Source organism: Octopus sinensis, linkage group LG17, assembly GCF_006345805.1.
Source record: "Octopus sinensis linkage group LG17, ASM634580v1, whole genome shotgun sequence".
NCBI lineage: Eukaryota > Metazoa > Mollusca > Cephalopoda > Octopoda > Octopodidae > Octopus > Octopus sinensis.
In genome coordinates, this window is record NC_043013.1 from 45,089,237 (window position 1) to 45,104,977 (window position 15,741).

General features: G+C 36.9%; 1 protein-coding gene across 1 annotated transcript in view; it reads left to right on the forward strand.

Annotated features, from left to right (window-relative positions):
- Window positions 1-9,928: 9,928 nt before the first annotated feature.
- Window positions 9,929-15,741, forward strand: part of LOC115220940 — a 50,317-nt gene continuing 44,504 nt past the window's right edge. The window contains exon 1 of the mRNA XM_029791148.2: window positions 9,929-10,067. Coding sequence (XP_029647008.1) covers window positions 10,005-10,067 — 63 coding nt within the window. The 5' untranslated portion in view covers window positions 9,929-10,004. The remainder of the gene's footprint in view (window positions 10,068-15,741) is intronic.

The following is a 15,741-nucleotide window of genomic DNA, read 5'->3' on the forward strand; positions in this document are numbered from 1 at the left end:
ATTTTTTTCTCTCCTTGTTTCTCTCTTTGTTTTTTCTGTGTCCCTTTCTATAGAAGAGCGTAGGCTCGAAATGTAAAAGACTTTTTCTATTTCTGAGCATTATACTAATACATCTGTTTGTTTTGTAAACCACCTGTTTTCGTCTTTTGTTTTTTTTGTAAGCTCTCCCTATATATATATATATATACATATACATTCGAACGAGGTTGTTGCCAGTGCTGCTGGACTGGCTCCTGTGCAGGTGGCACATAAAAAACACCATTTGTGCGTGGCCGTTGCCAGTACCGCCTGACTGGTCCTCGTGCGAGTGGCATGTAAAAGCACCCACTACACTCTCAGAGTGGTTGGCGTTAGGAAGGGCATACAGCTGTAGAAACTCTGCCAGATCAAGATTGGAGCCTGGTGCAGCCATCTAGTTCACCAGTCCTCAGTCAAATCATCCAACCCATGCTAGCATGGAAAGTGGACGTTAAACGATTATGATGATGATGATGTATATATATGTGTATATATATATATAGATATATCAGTGTTGATACTGGCACATGGGCTGTTCAGGCTTAGCCTGAGCAGAAATTTAGTAAAATGAACATGTTTATGCAAGGTGATTCAATTTCTGCCAACAGTGACTTCAAGTATGTAATTGCAGCCAATTAGTCGGTCTCCTTTTATTGAGCCTGATCGCAGTTCATTTATTTTCGTTCAGCATCTGGCAGTTGTCTTAAAGGTGCCCCGTGTTAAAAAATATCATTTGTAGCAGATCTTCTCTCAATATCATTCACCCATGCCTGACTCAGGCTCAGAAGTTACATCCCGAGTTGTTGTCTATAATCGTAAAAATTAAAAGTAATTCAAATTCAGTGTTTTCTTGTAACAATAAAGTTCTGTAGAGATTAGGATTTAAATTCCAGTCTATAGAAAGTTTCCATTTTACAATATTCTTAAAGGTATGAAAAATCATCCAGCAACTCAGGCTAATACAAACAAGCCTGGTAGGTATAAAAGACTAACGGGTGACAGAGTGCTGATGATTGTTGTGCACTCTGCTGTTGTTGTTTGATTGATGTTATTGTGTGTGTCTGTGTGTAAAGACCAGTTGTGTTTTGCAGGGTAGCTTTATTTTTTACCTTCAACTTAGAAATGGAGAAATACATAGTGCTAGATATAAGAAATGTCATTTGGGGCTAGAAATATTGTGGAAAAAGGGGAAATTCTTCAAGCAGGCATGTGTCTTATGCGAAATCTGTGATGAGTCCAAGTGACGCTGATGACCTGGAGTCACCTCTGATATATATATGTATGTATATATATATATATATATATATATATATGTATATATCACCGTGACCGACCAGTCTATCAGATGTTGCTACACATCGCTGTTGTGTCTGGGGAGAGTCATTTTCTTATTGTGCCTAATTATTTAACACACTCACCGGTAAAATTTCCACTTTTTTATTGTCCTAAAATTTTCATTGCGTCTTTCAACCTTTTCAATAGTTTTGACTCTCAAAAGGTTGAAAGACGCAACAAAAGTTTTAGGACAATAAAAATAAGAAAAAAAAGTGGAAATTTTACTGGTGAAATAATAAGGCACAATAAGAAAATGACTCTCCCCAGACACAACAGAATATGCTTCAACACACGACTCATGTAAAGAATCTTGCAAACCAAATCCAAAAACGAAATATATATATATACACACACACATACACACGCACACATACAGATCTTTTCCAACAGTGTCTCTTCACTCGTGGTCCTTAGTCATTTCTTTCATGAAGTTCCGAATCCTGAGATCAGCTTTCATCATGTCTTCCTCTCTCATATTCTATCCACTTGAATTACTTGGCACTTCTTCGCCAATTCATCATCTGTCATGTGCAATATCTCAGTTTTCTTTCTTACACTCTGTACTTGACTCCTATAGCACCTTCCCTTTCTCTCGGCTTATTTGTACTCTGTCATGTCCTTCATGTACTCTAACATCAGACATCCAGCAGAGCATGCCAGCTTCCTTTCTTTTCACCCTCTCCATTAAATAACTATGCTTCTCTACCATGCAAAATCACACTTCATACTTAGGCATCACACAATCTGCTCTTTCTGTCAGAGAGACATTTCCCTTTGTTGACAGTTGAAGAACTCAACTTTTACCAACGCTTTCTTACTCTGGATACTAAGCTCTAACTAGGTCACCTAGGTTACAGAAGCTATCAATTACCTCCAGGAAACTCACTGAACGTTCAAAGAATTTATATGTACTTTTGCTGCTAACTACTTACTCTTTTACTCTTTTACTTGTTTCATTCATTTGACTGTGGCCATGCTGGAGCACCGCCTTTAGTTGAGAAAATCGACTCCGGGACTTATTCTTTGTAAGCCCAGTACTTATTCTATCGGTCTCTTTTGCCGAACCGCTAGCTAAGTGACGGGGATGTAAACACACCAGCATCGGTTGTCAAGCAATGCTAGGGGGACAAACACAGACACACAAACATATACACACACATAATATATATATATATATATATACATATATACGACAGGCTTCTTTCAGTTTCTGTCTACCAAATCCACTCACAAGGCATTGGTCGGCCCGAGGCTATAGCAGAAGACACTTGCCCAAGGTGCCACGCAGTGGGACTGAACCCGGAACCATGTGGTTGGTAGGCAAGCTACTTACCACACAGCCACTCCTCTGTACTCTTCCTACATATGAAGCCCTCTATCACATCCTCCATCTTCACACACATGCTACCAAGTACTTTAAAGCAGTGTCTTGCTGAAGGATCTTTCAGATTTCATTCCTTCTTCAACTGTCTTTTGTCCTAGACTCTATCTAACCCTTACTGTGGAGGCGCAATGGCCCAGTGGTTAGGGCAGCGGACTCGCGGTCATAAGATCGCGGTTTCGATTCCCAGACCGGGTGTTATGAGTGTTTATTGAGCGAAAACACCTAAAGCTCCACGAGGCTCCGGCAGGGGATGGTGGTGATCCCTGCTGTACTCTTTCACCACAACTTTCTCTCACTCTTACTTCCTGTTTCTGTTGTACCTGTATTTCAAAGGGCCGGCCTTGTCACTCTCTGTGTCACGCTGAATATCCCTGAGAACTACGTTAAGGGTACACGTGTCTGTGGAGTGCTCAGCCACTTACACGTTAATTTCACGAGCAGGCTGTTCCGTTGATCGGATCAACCGGAACCCTCATCGTCGTAACCGACGGAGTGCTTCCACTAACCCTTACTCTGCTATTAATAATTGTCAGTCTGAAATTCTTTGAGTTGAAATTCTTCACTAGTTAAAAATTTAGCATTCACAACCACTTATTTATTTTGTTTTCTGGTATGTATGAAATATATCTGGCTTTTATATTTGCCTGAATTTTTAGGTGATTAGAGGGTAGCCAAATTTCCTGAAGTTAGTGTTTCAAATTGTTGGGTCATTTGCACCATGGAACTTAAAGAGCCTTGTATTATGATGATCAGCCTTGAGAACGAGGTCACTGTTGTCTGTTAATGAGGTCGCCTGCAAGAAAGACTTCATAGAAACAGTCCTTTATTCATTTGCAAGTTCTAGTTATGGTGCATATGCGTAGATCGCTGTTTCTGCTTGCTGCTTATAGCTAGCTTACATTTATTTGTATAGTTTACAAGCTCTCATCTAAACTAATTGACTTTCTAATTAGCTGCACTGTAACTCATTTTTGTTAATTGCATAACTTGGTTGCTCAGTTTGATTCTTCTCTACATTTCTATATATACATATTCATGAGTGTGTGTGTGTGTTGTTGTTGTTGTTGCTATTTTGCAAAAGTATCGTAAGTCCAAAAATGTTGCTTTTTCAGAAAATGGAAAAATAGTTTCACCACTCCGTAGCAAAACTGTTGTACTACACTTTAACAATTTTTGATGTCTTGGCATCTGAAGCAGCTGGAGATACGATAGTTTGACCAAAAGAATTGGCTATTGCAAGCAAAAATAGATATTGAAAGAAAAACGCATTTGGCCTGACTTGGACATACGACAGTTTAACATAATAGCAATGATATATACACACACACTAACACACACATACACACACACATACACACACAGACACGCATGCACACATAAACACACTACGCATATACATATTTATGTGTGTAGTCAAGTGAAGTTATTGTTGTGGCCGATGCCAGTACTGCCTGACTGGCACCTGTGCCGGTGGCACGTAAAAAGCATTATTCGAGCGTGGTCATTGCCAGTGTTGCCTGACTGGCTCCCATGCTGGTGGCACATAAAAAGCACCATTCAAGCATGGTTGATGCCAGTACCACCTGACTGGCCCTCATGCTGGTGGCATGTAAAAAGCACCCACTACACTCTCAGAGTGGTTGGCATTAGAAAGGGCATCCAGCTGTAGAAACTCTGCCAAATCAGATTGGAGCCTGGTACAGCCTTCTAGCTTGCCAGTCCTCAGTCAAACCATCCAACCCATGCCAGCATAGAAAGTGGACGTTAAATGACGACGACGACGATGATGATGTATTTATTAATGTTTGCTTTTATGTCAGATTATGTATAAAGACAATTTAACATAAAACTGTATGATTACTAAATACATTTTAGTAGAGTACATATATATTAAGTCAGAACGCCATGATAGATCATTAGCTCCTACTCGCATTTTTTTCTCTCCTTGTTTTTTTCTGTGTATCTTTCTGTCGAAGAGCGTAGGCTCGAAACATAAAAGACTTGTTCTATTTCTATTCCTGAGCGCCATACTAATACATTTGTTTGTTTGTACTCCACGTGCCTTCATCTTTTGTTTATTTTCGTAAACCATCCCGTTACATATATATTAACTTTTATAATGGAAAGGTTGATAGTGACTTTGAAGTCACACAGCTTCTCACTTTCATCACTCTGTCCAATGAAGATGAGCAAGCTGTAACTTTGAAGTCACTTTCATCATCATCATTTAACATTCGTGTTCTATTCTGGCATGTGTTGGGCAGTTTAACAAGGATCCAATGAGTGAAGGACTGCGTCATATTCCAGTGTCTGTTTTGGCATGGTTTCTACTGCTGGATGCTCATCCTAATGCCAACCGCTTTACAGTGTGTTATGGATTTTCTTTTGTGGCACCGGTACTGTTGAGATCACCATGTGGCTCAATAGTGCCAGTAGAATGATAAAAGCACCAAGTACACACTATCTATTTGTGTGTGTATGTATGTATGTATCTATCTATCTATCCATCTCCATCCATATATATATATATATATATATATATCTTTATATATAAAAGTCAAGTTGTGTGTCTGTCTCCTATGATTTAGATTCCTAACTACTCCCACATTTTGCGGTGCAGTTTAATCTTATAGTTGTGATTCATATTGAGCCCTTCTGGGTATTAGCGCATGTCTACGATGAGTCTATGATTTAAAAAAAAATTTACCATCATTTTTTTCCATTTTAATGCATTTTTTCGCTATTATATGAGGGAAGTAACTCTCTAAAAATGTCTACGATGAGTCAACGATTTAAAAAAAATTTACCATAATTTTTTTTCCATTTTTAATGCATTTTTTTACTATTTTTTGGCTATAACTCTCTAAAAATGCTTATATAGTTATTTCCCTTACAAACCCGAGCAACGCTGGGCGATACTGCTAGTATATATATATAATAATGATAATGATAATAATAATAATAATAATAATAATAATAATAATAATAATATTAGGGAATATAATTCCAAACTTACAGGGAAAAATTCAATTTAGTAATACTAAATCAAATTTCACAATATATAATACATGACGAAGCCTTCCAGCTTCACAGACCCCAGTTGACCCGTCCAACCCATGCTAGCATGGAAAACGGACGCTAAACGATGATGATGATGATGATGATGATGATGTATATAAATTAGAAAAGAACCACCATGTAGCAATTCAACAATGATATACTTAAATCATACCTTATAGAAAAAATGAAAGATACAATAAAACATATACCTAGAACTAAATAAAGTACGAAATAATAAATAAGTAGTATATAATTAGTAAATAGATACATACATACAAACATACATGCATACTAATTATATACTATATATTTATTATTTCATACTTTTAGTTCTAGGTAAATGTTTTATCGTATCTTTAATTTTTTCCTACATGGTATGATTTAAGTATATCATTGTTGAATTGCTACATGGTGGTTCTTCTCTAATTTATATATATATATTCCGAGTCAGTCGCCATGATAGATCGTTAGCCACTACACACATTTTTTTTCTCTTCTTGTTTTTTCTGTGTCCCTTTCTGTAGAAGAGCGTAGGCTCAAAACGTAAAAGACTTTTTCTATTCCTGAGCGTTATACTAATACATCTGTTTGTTTTGTACACCACCTGTCTTCGTCTTTTGTTTTTTTCGTAAACTCTCCCTATACACACACACATACACATATATATATATATATGTATATATATATATATATATTATATATATATATATATATATATATATATATATATATATATGTATATGCACAGGTATGGCTGTGTGGTTATTTAGTTTGCTTCCCAAACATGGAGACTTGAGCTCATAGGAGACACTTGGGCAAGTGTCTCCTATGAAAGTCTTAGGTTGACCAAATCCTTGTGAGTGGATTTGATGATAGAAACTGAAAGAAGCTCATCGTGCATGTGTGTGTTTATTGGTGACTCCTCATCTTGACATCAACTGACAGTTGTAAACAAAAGTCGCTGTCATACTAACAGTGTATGACATTTGTTTCCAATCTTCCACAAAAACATGTCTAGTCATGGGGAAATATTGCCTGGCTTTGAAACAATGGTGGATTGGCAACAGGAAAAGCCGCTGGCCATAGAAAATCTACCACAACAAATTCTATCTAATCCAATGCAAGCATGAGAAAGTGGAACTGATGGACAAACTGCATTATCTCTTTACATGTCTATAACTTAGCGGTTCAGCAAAAACAAAAAGAAAAATGTCTGACAGAAATAATACCAAACTTAAAAATAAATACTGGAGACATCTTTTTTGACTAAATCTTTCAAGTCAGAGCCTCAGCTTGGCTGCAGTTTAATGACTGAAACAAGTAGAAAAATACAAGTGTGTGTGTGTAATATACATATAAATATGCATATCAACTGGCTTCGTACCCGTGGCACGTAAAAAGGGCACCATTCGAGTGTGATCATCACCTGTGCCGGTGGCATGTGTAAAAAGATTTGAGCGAGGTCGTTGCCAGTACCACCTGACTGGCCCCCATGCCGGTGGCACGTAAAAAGCACCCACTACACTCTCGGAGTGGTTGGCATTAGAGAGGGCATCCAGCTGTAGAAACTCTGCCAGATTAAGATTGGAGCCTGGTGCAGCCATCTGGCTCACCAGCCCTCAGTCAAAATCGTCCAACCCATGCTAGCATGGAAAGCGGATGTTAAACGATGATGATGATGATGATAATACACATGCACATTGCTAATGTTTAGCAAATTAGAAAGGAGTGCTTAATACATGTTGTAGAGCAGTATTTCTTAACATTTATTTTTGTGGCCCCACTTCCCTTTTAAGCAGTTGTTATGCCTAGTACCCACCTTAGTGGTGAGTGAGGTATCGTGACTAAACTAGCTCAACATCGATGATAATTTATAAATTTTACTATAAAAATGGATTGTATAAGCTTTTAACTGTGAAATGATAAATTAATACTGACAAAAGTTGTAAGTTTATTTTATGTATTGCAAGTTAATGACTTTCCTGTGCCTGATGAGGTCTCATTTTAAATTTAAAATAATTCAAGTTTTATCATTACTACAATAGGTAAAATTTGACATGTTAATTATGTTACGTCATCACTCCCTAAAGCCTCATGCCATCTTTGACATACCCAGAGTCCCGCTTAGGGGTGGTACCACCCATGTTGAGAACCTCTTTCAGATGAGATGATGACGGACCGAGATACCTGGTGCCTTGCTGTACTCAAGAAGACCCAACCTCCATAACAAAAGTGTTAAGGCTGCCCTCCCCCTGGTGAAGAGGATGGGCCTGCAACAGTTCTGTGATGGTTTCACATAAAAAGCGCTTGTGTCAGTTCCACATAAAAGTGCCCAGTACACCTCATTTGCTTTAGGATGGGCATCCAACCATAGAAACTATACCAAATCAGACTGGAGCCTGGTGCACCTCTCCAGCTCTGGTCAAACAGTCCAACCCATGCCAGTATGGGAAACAGTACAAGTGTGTGTGTAATATACATATAAAAGGATGATAATAATGATGAGGGTGATGTATATAAAAAGCACCATCCGAATCCTGGCCGATGCCAGCGCCGCTTTGATTGGCTTCCGTGCCGGTGGCACGTAAAATGCACCAATCTGATCGTGGCCGTTGCCAGCCTCACCTGGCACCTGTGCAGGTGGCACGTAAAAAGCACCCACTATGCTCACGGAGTGATTGGCGTTAGGAAGGGCATCCAGCTGTAGAAACACTGCCAGATCAGACTGGAGCCTGGTGCAGCCTTCTGGCTTCCCAGATCCCCGGTCGAACCGTCCAACCCATGCTAGCATGGAGAACGGACGTTAAACAATGATGATATATATCTTTATATATATATACAATTCAAGAACAACTGAGAGGGAAGGACTTCTCCTGAATACTGGTAATGTCTGTGACAGACATTTATTTATTTACATATTTACTACTACTATTACTACTACTGATATATTTCTCCCTTTTTTATCTTAAATATTTCAGTTTCTAAGCATGAAAATTTGAGGTTAATTATGAACCATTTAATTACATTACTGATTTCAACACTTAAGTTTGAGTCACCATTTATCAAATGTTATCTTTTGTATTTGGTGTAGCTTCTTCTCTTTTTTAAATACTAGCTCTTGTTTATATGTGCCTCTAGTGGAGGTTGCCCTGTAGTTAGCATTCAAACTAGTCTTATGGCAGGGAATTATTTTGACTCCATGGCACACCCTCAACATTTCTCTAGTTACTAAAAACTAAAACCAAACCTGCTGAACAATTCTCCCTCATCTATTCTAACATTCTTGAACTCAGATCCAACCTACACATTTACAAACTGACATGCAAACCACACATCCCATTCCTCTCTTAATGCAGTCTCTTAAGTATAGTTCATCTAAGAGTACCATACGAGTGAGATCGTTGCCAGAGCAACAAGCTGGCCTCCGTGCCGATGGCACATTAAAAACACCATTCAGGCGTGATCATTACCTGTGTGTCATATGAAATTGTCACTCATAATTGACCCTAGTATCGATCTATTGCATTTCAATCTATTTTAGGGTTGGTGGGGGGAAGGGTATCTTTTTTTCTTCACAAATGTAAATAAACCCAATCTGTTTCTTAAACGAGGGACATATTCATACGGCACAGAATGTTTTTAACCTCAATAGACGTCATTGATTGGTTGAAATTGCAGAAATTGAAGAAAAAAAAACATCAAATATGTTACAAACTATAGAATTTTCTCAATAAAGCCAAGAGAAAAAGATGTTTTATAAACACATTCTACCAGTATACGAAGTTTAAAATTTTTTAGTTACCTAGAAATTATGTTAAAAAACTGCCGTTCAAACCGAAAAGATCCCCAAACCCATTTTTTTGCTTAATTTCATATCTATAATGCTTTTGCATCCCACTTGCCCTTTCACTCTTAACCTGAAGTTCTGAATTTAATTACCAATCAATCAAACAAGCACCACACAGACAACAACCAAGCTCTTGAGACAGTTTAAATCTGCCTCCCTTTCCAGTTGACAAACCATATATCTCACGTGATTGTTTTTTTTCGACAGTGTTTTATTTTACTTTCGATGCAAATTTCCTTCGTTTTATTCGTATCGTTCGCATTATCTTACTTCAGTTTGAAAAAATAATCACATTTCGGATTTCAGTATAATTAATATGTTAATAAATTGACGGAGACTAGCGTTGGTGTCAATGTAAAGATGGCCGACCGTGAGCGTCGGTTATCTAACGGGGAGGACGAGGTTTTAGATCCCCGCATTCAGGTGAATATCTCTTTGTATTCTATCACTTTCCGCTTGTGTAAATATTTGCTTTTCAATTCAAGCCTTTCATTACAGCCAATATCCGCAATTACCACGTATATCCGTGGCCTTTCTCTCTCTCCCCCAGCGATCGTGTAATCAAACTGCTTGCATGTACTTATAGTAAATACTCAATGTAGGACACTTTCTCTTTGTTGTAGTCTTCATTAAAACTACTACTACTTCTCGTGTGCATCCTACATGTATTCCTGTGGGTCGAATTTCGTTACTTCTCGTCGATCCGTGCAATATATATCTAAAGGAATTCTTAAATTCAGTCCCCAAAATACGATCCTTGAAACCCAATCTTGCAGACACCTGCCAAGGTAGTTTTAAGTAATTTTACCCTTTCATGTCAACGAATGTCATTCATTCAGAGATCGTTTGGTCTTTTAACAATCGAAACTCTTCCTCTATAATTTATTTTACACACAGCATCGATATTAATTTCTCTGTCATTAAACCAAACGGAGCCTGAAGTCGAAAATATTAACCAGTCAATATTTTTAATTAAACTCATTGTTTTGAAGTGCAAACATGCAATTTTAAAGGTCTCTTAATTAAGGCTTTAGTATAGTATTTTGAGAGAGAAAAAAAAAAGCTGATCGATAATATATCGTATCGAATCGTAACTATCGCTTTGTTTGTTATTGTTGCTGCTTTCTTCCTCAGAACTCTATTTCTATCTATCATCTGCCGCAAACCTTCTTCTTTCGCCGATGCTGTAGCAGTCACAACATTTACAACAGAATTTAACCATTTATGAATGATATATAAATATTGTTAGCTTACATACAACACAACGGATCGTTACCCCCTTTTTTTTTTTCTTTCTTCACCTTAGAATCCCAAGTTCTGAAATAATTATTCCATCATGTTATCCCTCTGCTTGCTTAATTATTTATCTATCTATTTATCTATTTTTGTTTATTTCTTTCATTGGTTCCAATCAAAATCCCTTGAATTCCTTCCTATTATAAAAAAAAAAAATCCTTCTGGGTTCTGTTTCCGAACTGAATCGAATTTTACCTTTTTTTTTATTACTTTTAAATCTCTCCAGCTATGATTATAAGAACACTGTTTGCTGTGAAATATAAAATTATTTGTAACCAACGCAACACAAAGCCACCTATTTGAGAAAGGGGGCAGACAAATTAAATCAACCCTTAGATATTACTGGTACCCTAGTACTCATTCATGTTGACCCCCTTAGTGAAAAGATCACTACTTTCAATTATTGCTCAAAGACGATTATTATTGTTGTTTGTTTCTTCGTATTAAATACACAACAGTTTTGAAATATTTCAACACCAGTGAAATGACGATCTATTAAAAAGACTAACGAATGTTTACATATAACATCGCTTACCTGCCAGAATTGATGTGATAACTCAAATCATTTAAAAGTAAAATTCTTCTGTAAACAATCCATTGTAGTACACTGCTAATTTATTTAAAGTATATACTGTAAATAATCTACGGTAAAAATTTACCTAATCTACCATTTACACCAGAGTTTACAGATTTTGATGTAAGCGACATTTGCCTCAAAACCATATATTTCCATTTTTAAATCTCTCCAGCTATGATCATAAGAACACTGTTTGCTGTAAAATATAATATAAAATTATTTGTAACCAACGCAACACAAAGCCACCTATTTGAGAAAGGGGGCAGACGATTAAATCAACCCTTAGATATTACTGGTACCCTAGTACTCATTCATGTTGACCCCCTAGTGTTTAAAGATCACTGTGATTCCTCAGTGAAATTTGAACTCTGAATGTAAAGGGACGTAACTAATTTACCACTTGCTATCTCGTCCGGCGCTCTACTGCTTCTGCTAATGTTTTAACATTTCTTAGAGTCTGCTCAGAATGTTTGAATAGTTGATAATTTCGATATAACAGTTGCATCATTGTTGCCAAAAGATGTTAACCTTTTAGGTATTTTAGTGTTTAACAGAATGCAAATAATAATTTGCATTCACAAATTAGAATGTTAGTTGCAGAGATGAGACTCCAAGAAGGTTTAAGGGATTAGCGATGTATGACACAGAGCGTGACTTTGACAAGAAATTTGGTGAAATTCTTATATTTCGAACGTTGTCTTATATTGTTAGGCAAAGGTTAAGGAAGTGTACCGAATTATTAGTCTGTTGCTGTTTAGCCCCAGGTCACTCTGGGGAGATTTATGATCAAAGTTAATTCTGCCTCCCCTCCCCATCTTTTTTGTCAAACGTACTGTATAGCTATCTATCCAATGTGTCCTGTCTTAAAAAAACGATAGGATGTGATAATAGATTTTATTGCTGTATTTAGCAGGTCGAACGACTCGACTCCTACTGTTTTCTAATGGAAACATAGGTTCTGAGGTTTAAACTTGCTGCATAACTAACTAAATAATCATGGGTTTGAACCTGGCATTGTGCATTTTGCCTGGTTGACGACAAGAGATCACTATTCCTTCACAATTTCCTGCAGTTTTGCTTCAGTACAAAATAATACAGTCCATCTTATACATAATATCATTGGAAGGTGGATGGATGTAACAAATGTATACATTTCCCTTTTTTTTTTTACTCCCTAATATGTCTAAGTCATTACAAATAAAGTTCATTACTTTTACATTAGAAGCAAATTCTCCACTCTGCTTTTTCGATTTCGTTTCTTCATCTTAATTTATTTTTATTTTTTCATTCTTGAGTTCCATGAGTTTAATTATTCTGCCAAGTAAATGTCTGATCTTTTGTCACATAAAGTATTCTGAGGACAGAGGGGAAGTTGTAGGGGTAATAGATGCATTTGTATAGTTTTTTTTTTTTCAGTCTTTGGTTCCAATTTAAATATTAACTTTAAAAAATATTTACAGTAATATTATGATAAACTCTTAAATATAATCACAAGGACAATATCAGCAATAGTAATAAACTTCAAAATGTGCTTATAATATTTGCTTATAGTTGGGTGGGGTTGTGGTAAGCAGTCACCCACATCAAACTAATGCCTGAAACTAAATTATTTTGGTCTGATATGTGTATGTACATGATAAATAGTAGGGATATTTTGAAAGGCGGCGAGCTGGCAGAAACGTTAGCACGCTGGGCGAAATGTGTAGCCGTATTTCGTCTGCCGTTACGTTCTGGGTTCAAATTCCGCCAAGGTCGACTTTGCCTTTCATCCTTTCGGGGTCGATAAATTAAGTACCAATTAAGCACTGGGGTCGATGTAATCGACTTAATACCTATGTCTGTCCTTGTTTGTCCCCTCTGTGTTTAGCCCCTTGTGGGTAGTAAAGAAATATATAAATAGTAGGGATAGAACTGAAATAGGTTGGGGTTGAAAACATTTGTGAAAAAAAAGGTGATAGCTAAAAAGGTTTAAGTAGCATTGATGTAGGAGATAGGATGGCTTATAATCTCTTATAAACTTCATAGTTCAAGTGTAAAATATTTATATACCATTTAAAATCCTCTGTCTAATGTGTATAAGACAACAGGCAAAACCTGTTTCCTTTTCAAATTTGACAAATGGACTAGCTTGTTATTCATAGACTTATTACTGTGTAAAGGCTCAGTTTACCTTGGAAGTATTGGGATGTTTGATTATGCAGAAAGAAAGTTTAGTCAGCTCGGTCTATTTCTAGAACAGTATGAAGGCTATTCTATTAGTACTAAAGTAAATATTGGAATTACATGTTGAAAAAGTGTATTTTTCCCAAGTTTATGTCCACTTTGTATCTTCTAAACTTCCTCAACTACTACTACTACTCATATAAACAACCTCTCTGTCCTTACTGCAACATGTATCACCACCTTTGAACAAACCCACAAATACATCACTGTTATAGCACCAACTTAAGGCGGTGAGATGGCTGAATTGTTAGCATGCTGGACAAAATGCTTAGCAGTATTTCATCTGTCTTTACATTTTGAGTTCAAATTCTACCAAGGTCAACTTTACCTTTCATCCTTACATTGGTTATAAAATAAGTATCAGTTGTGCACTGGGATCGATGGAATCAGCTTTCCTCTTTCCTGAAATTGCTGGCCTTGTGTCAAAATTTGAAACCACTGTAACCCCAACTTGAGAATATTACCGGTGGCACGTAAAAAGCACCATCCGACCGTGGCTGTTTGCCAGCCCCATCTGGCACCCACTACACTCACAGAGTGGTTGGCATTAGGAAGGGCATCCTCATAATGTAAGACACATACAAAAGCAGTACCAGCAGCAGTATCAAGTCTTATTAACTTCAAACATTGTACTAATTTGTGCTGCAGAGGAACAACAACCATTGTGCTCTGGTTGAGTCTTTTTTGCCAACCTCTGCTATAGCCATTACCAGAATGTATAGGCAGGCCTAATGTGCTAGAAATAGCCAATATCCCTCATATCACATCTATTATCTTATGAAAGGAAAAGACATTAGATAATGCAGACCTATATAGATATCTCTAAAAAGGATTTGGATGGTTATGATTGGATTAATCTTCATCATGTATGTGTTAGGTCAGAGCTGACTGACCTATATAAGCCAATTGAAGGAACTTTTGTATGGTTGTTAATCTTTCTAGAAATAGTAGTCAAATCTTCCTCAAATGATCTCTGCCATTTTAGATAAAGAAAAGACATTGGATAATTTCTACATACCTCTAAAAGTATGGTATGTTCGTGACTGGAATTTCTTTGGTCATAGTGCAACTAGATCAGAACTCACCTGGGGGTTATACAAAAACAGGCAGGCATACAGAAATCAGAAAGAGAGTGCAACATGACCACACTGTTACACTACACTGTATATGATTAACCACTGCATGTTAGAACATGTAGTGTGGCCCTCAGGTAGATGTAGATATTAAGTGCAGAGCTATGGATCACAGTTGTTCTGCTGACTGTACAGTCATGCTATAAGTTGGCTCAATCAGGGCTGACTTGGAGTTACATAAACCATCATCTATTCTTTTGATATTGATGTCACTGGTATCTTTATTGTTGTTGTCTGAACTAAGACTGACACATCTACCCTCAGTAGTAGGAAAAAGAAAAAACATGAAATACCACTGAGGTTGTGAATCAAGGGTATGGGTAGAATGGTGAGAGAAGTAATAAGTAAATCAGCTGTGAAAGTTAATTTAGTATGATTAATAAGGCTATATAAGAAATCAACGTCGAGAAATCAGCAATTCTATAGGGAGTAGTTGACAGAAATATTGAGAGCATTAAGTGATATTGGTCATTTGCTATATTAATTGCTAATAGTTACTTAGTAATCAGGTAATGGAAGAAAGTAGTATTATTGTTGTTGACTGGTACAGCTGTGTCATTGGAAGCTGCTACAAATGCAAAGAAAATCCACTGAAGAACAGTGACCTTACAACTAATAGGTTTTGACCTTACAACTAGTAGGTTTTGAATTTTACCGAGGGAGTTTTAGCAAAGTTAGTATAAGTTTAGCTTTGGTAAGATGCAGTATGGGGTTTGTATCAAGGTGCAAAACCACTGTTACCATGTTTCAAGTGAAACAGCTTCAAAAAATCTTAGTTAAGAACCAACCATTCTATTTTGCATTTTAAAAATTTTAGTGAGGACTTTTGACAAGTTCTGCACTGTAGTCTTTTGGTCACTAAGAAAGC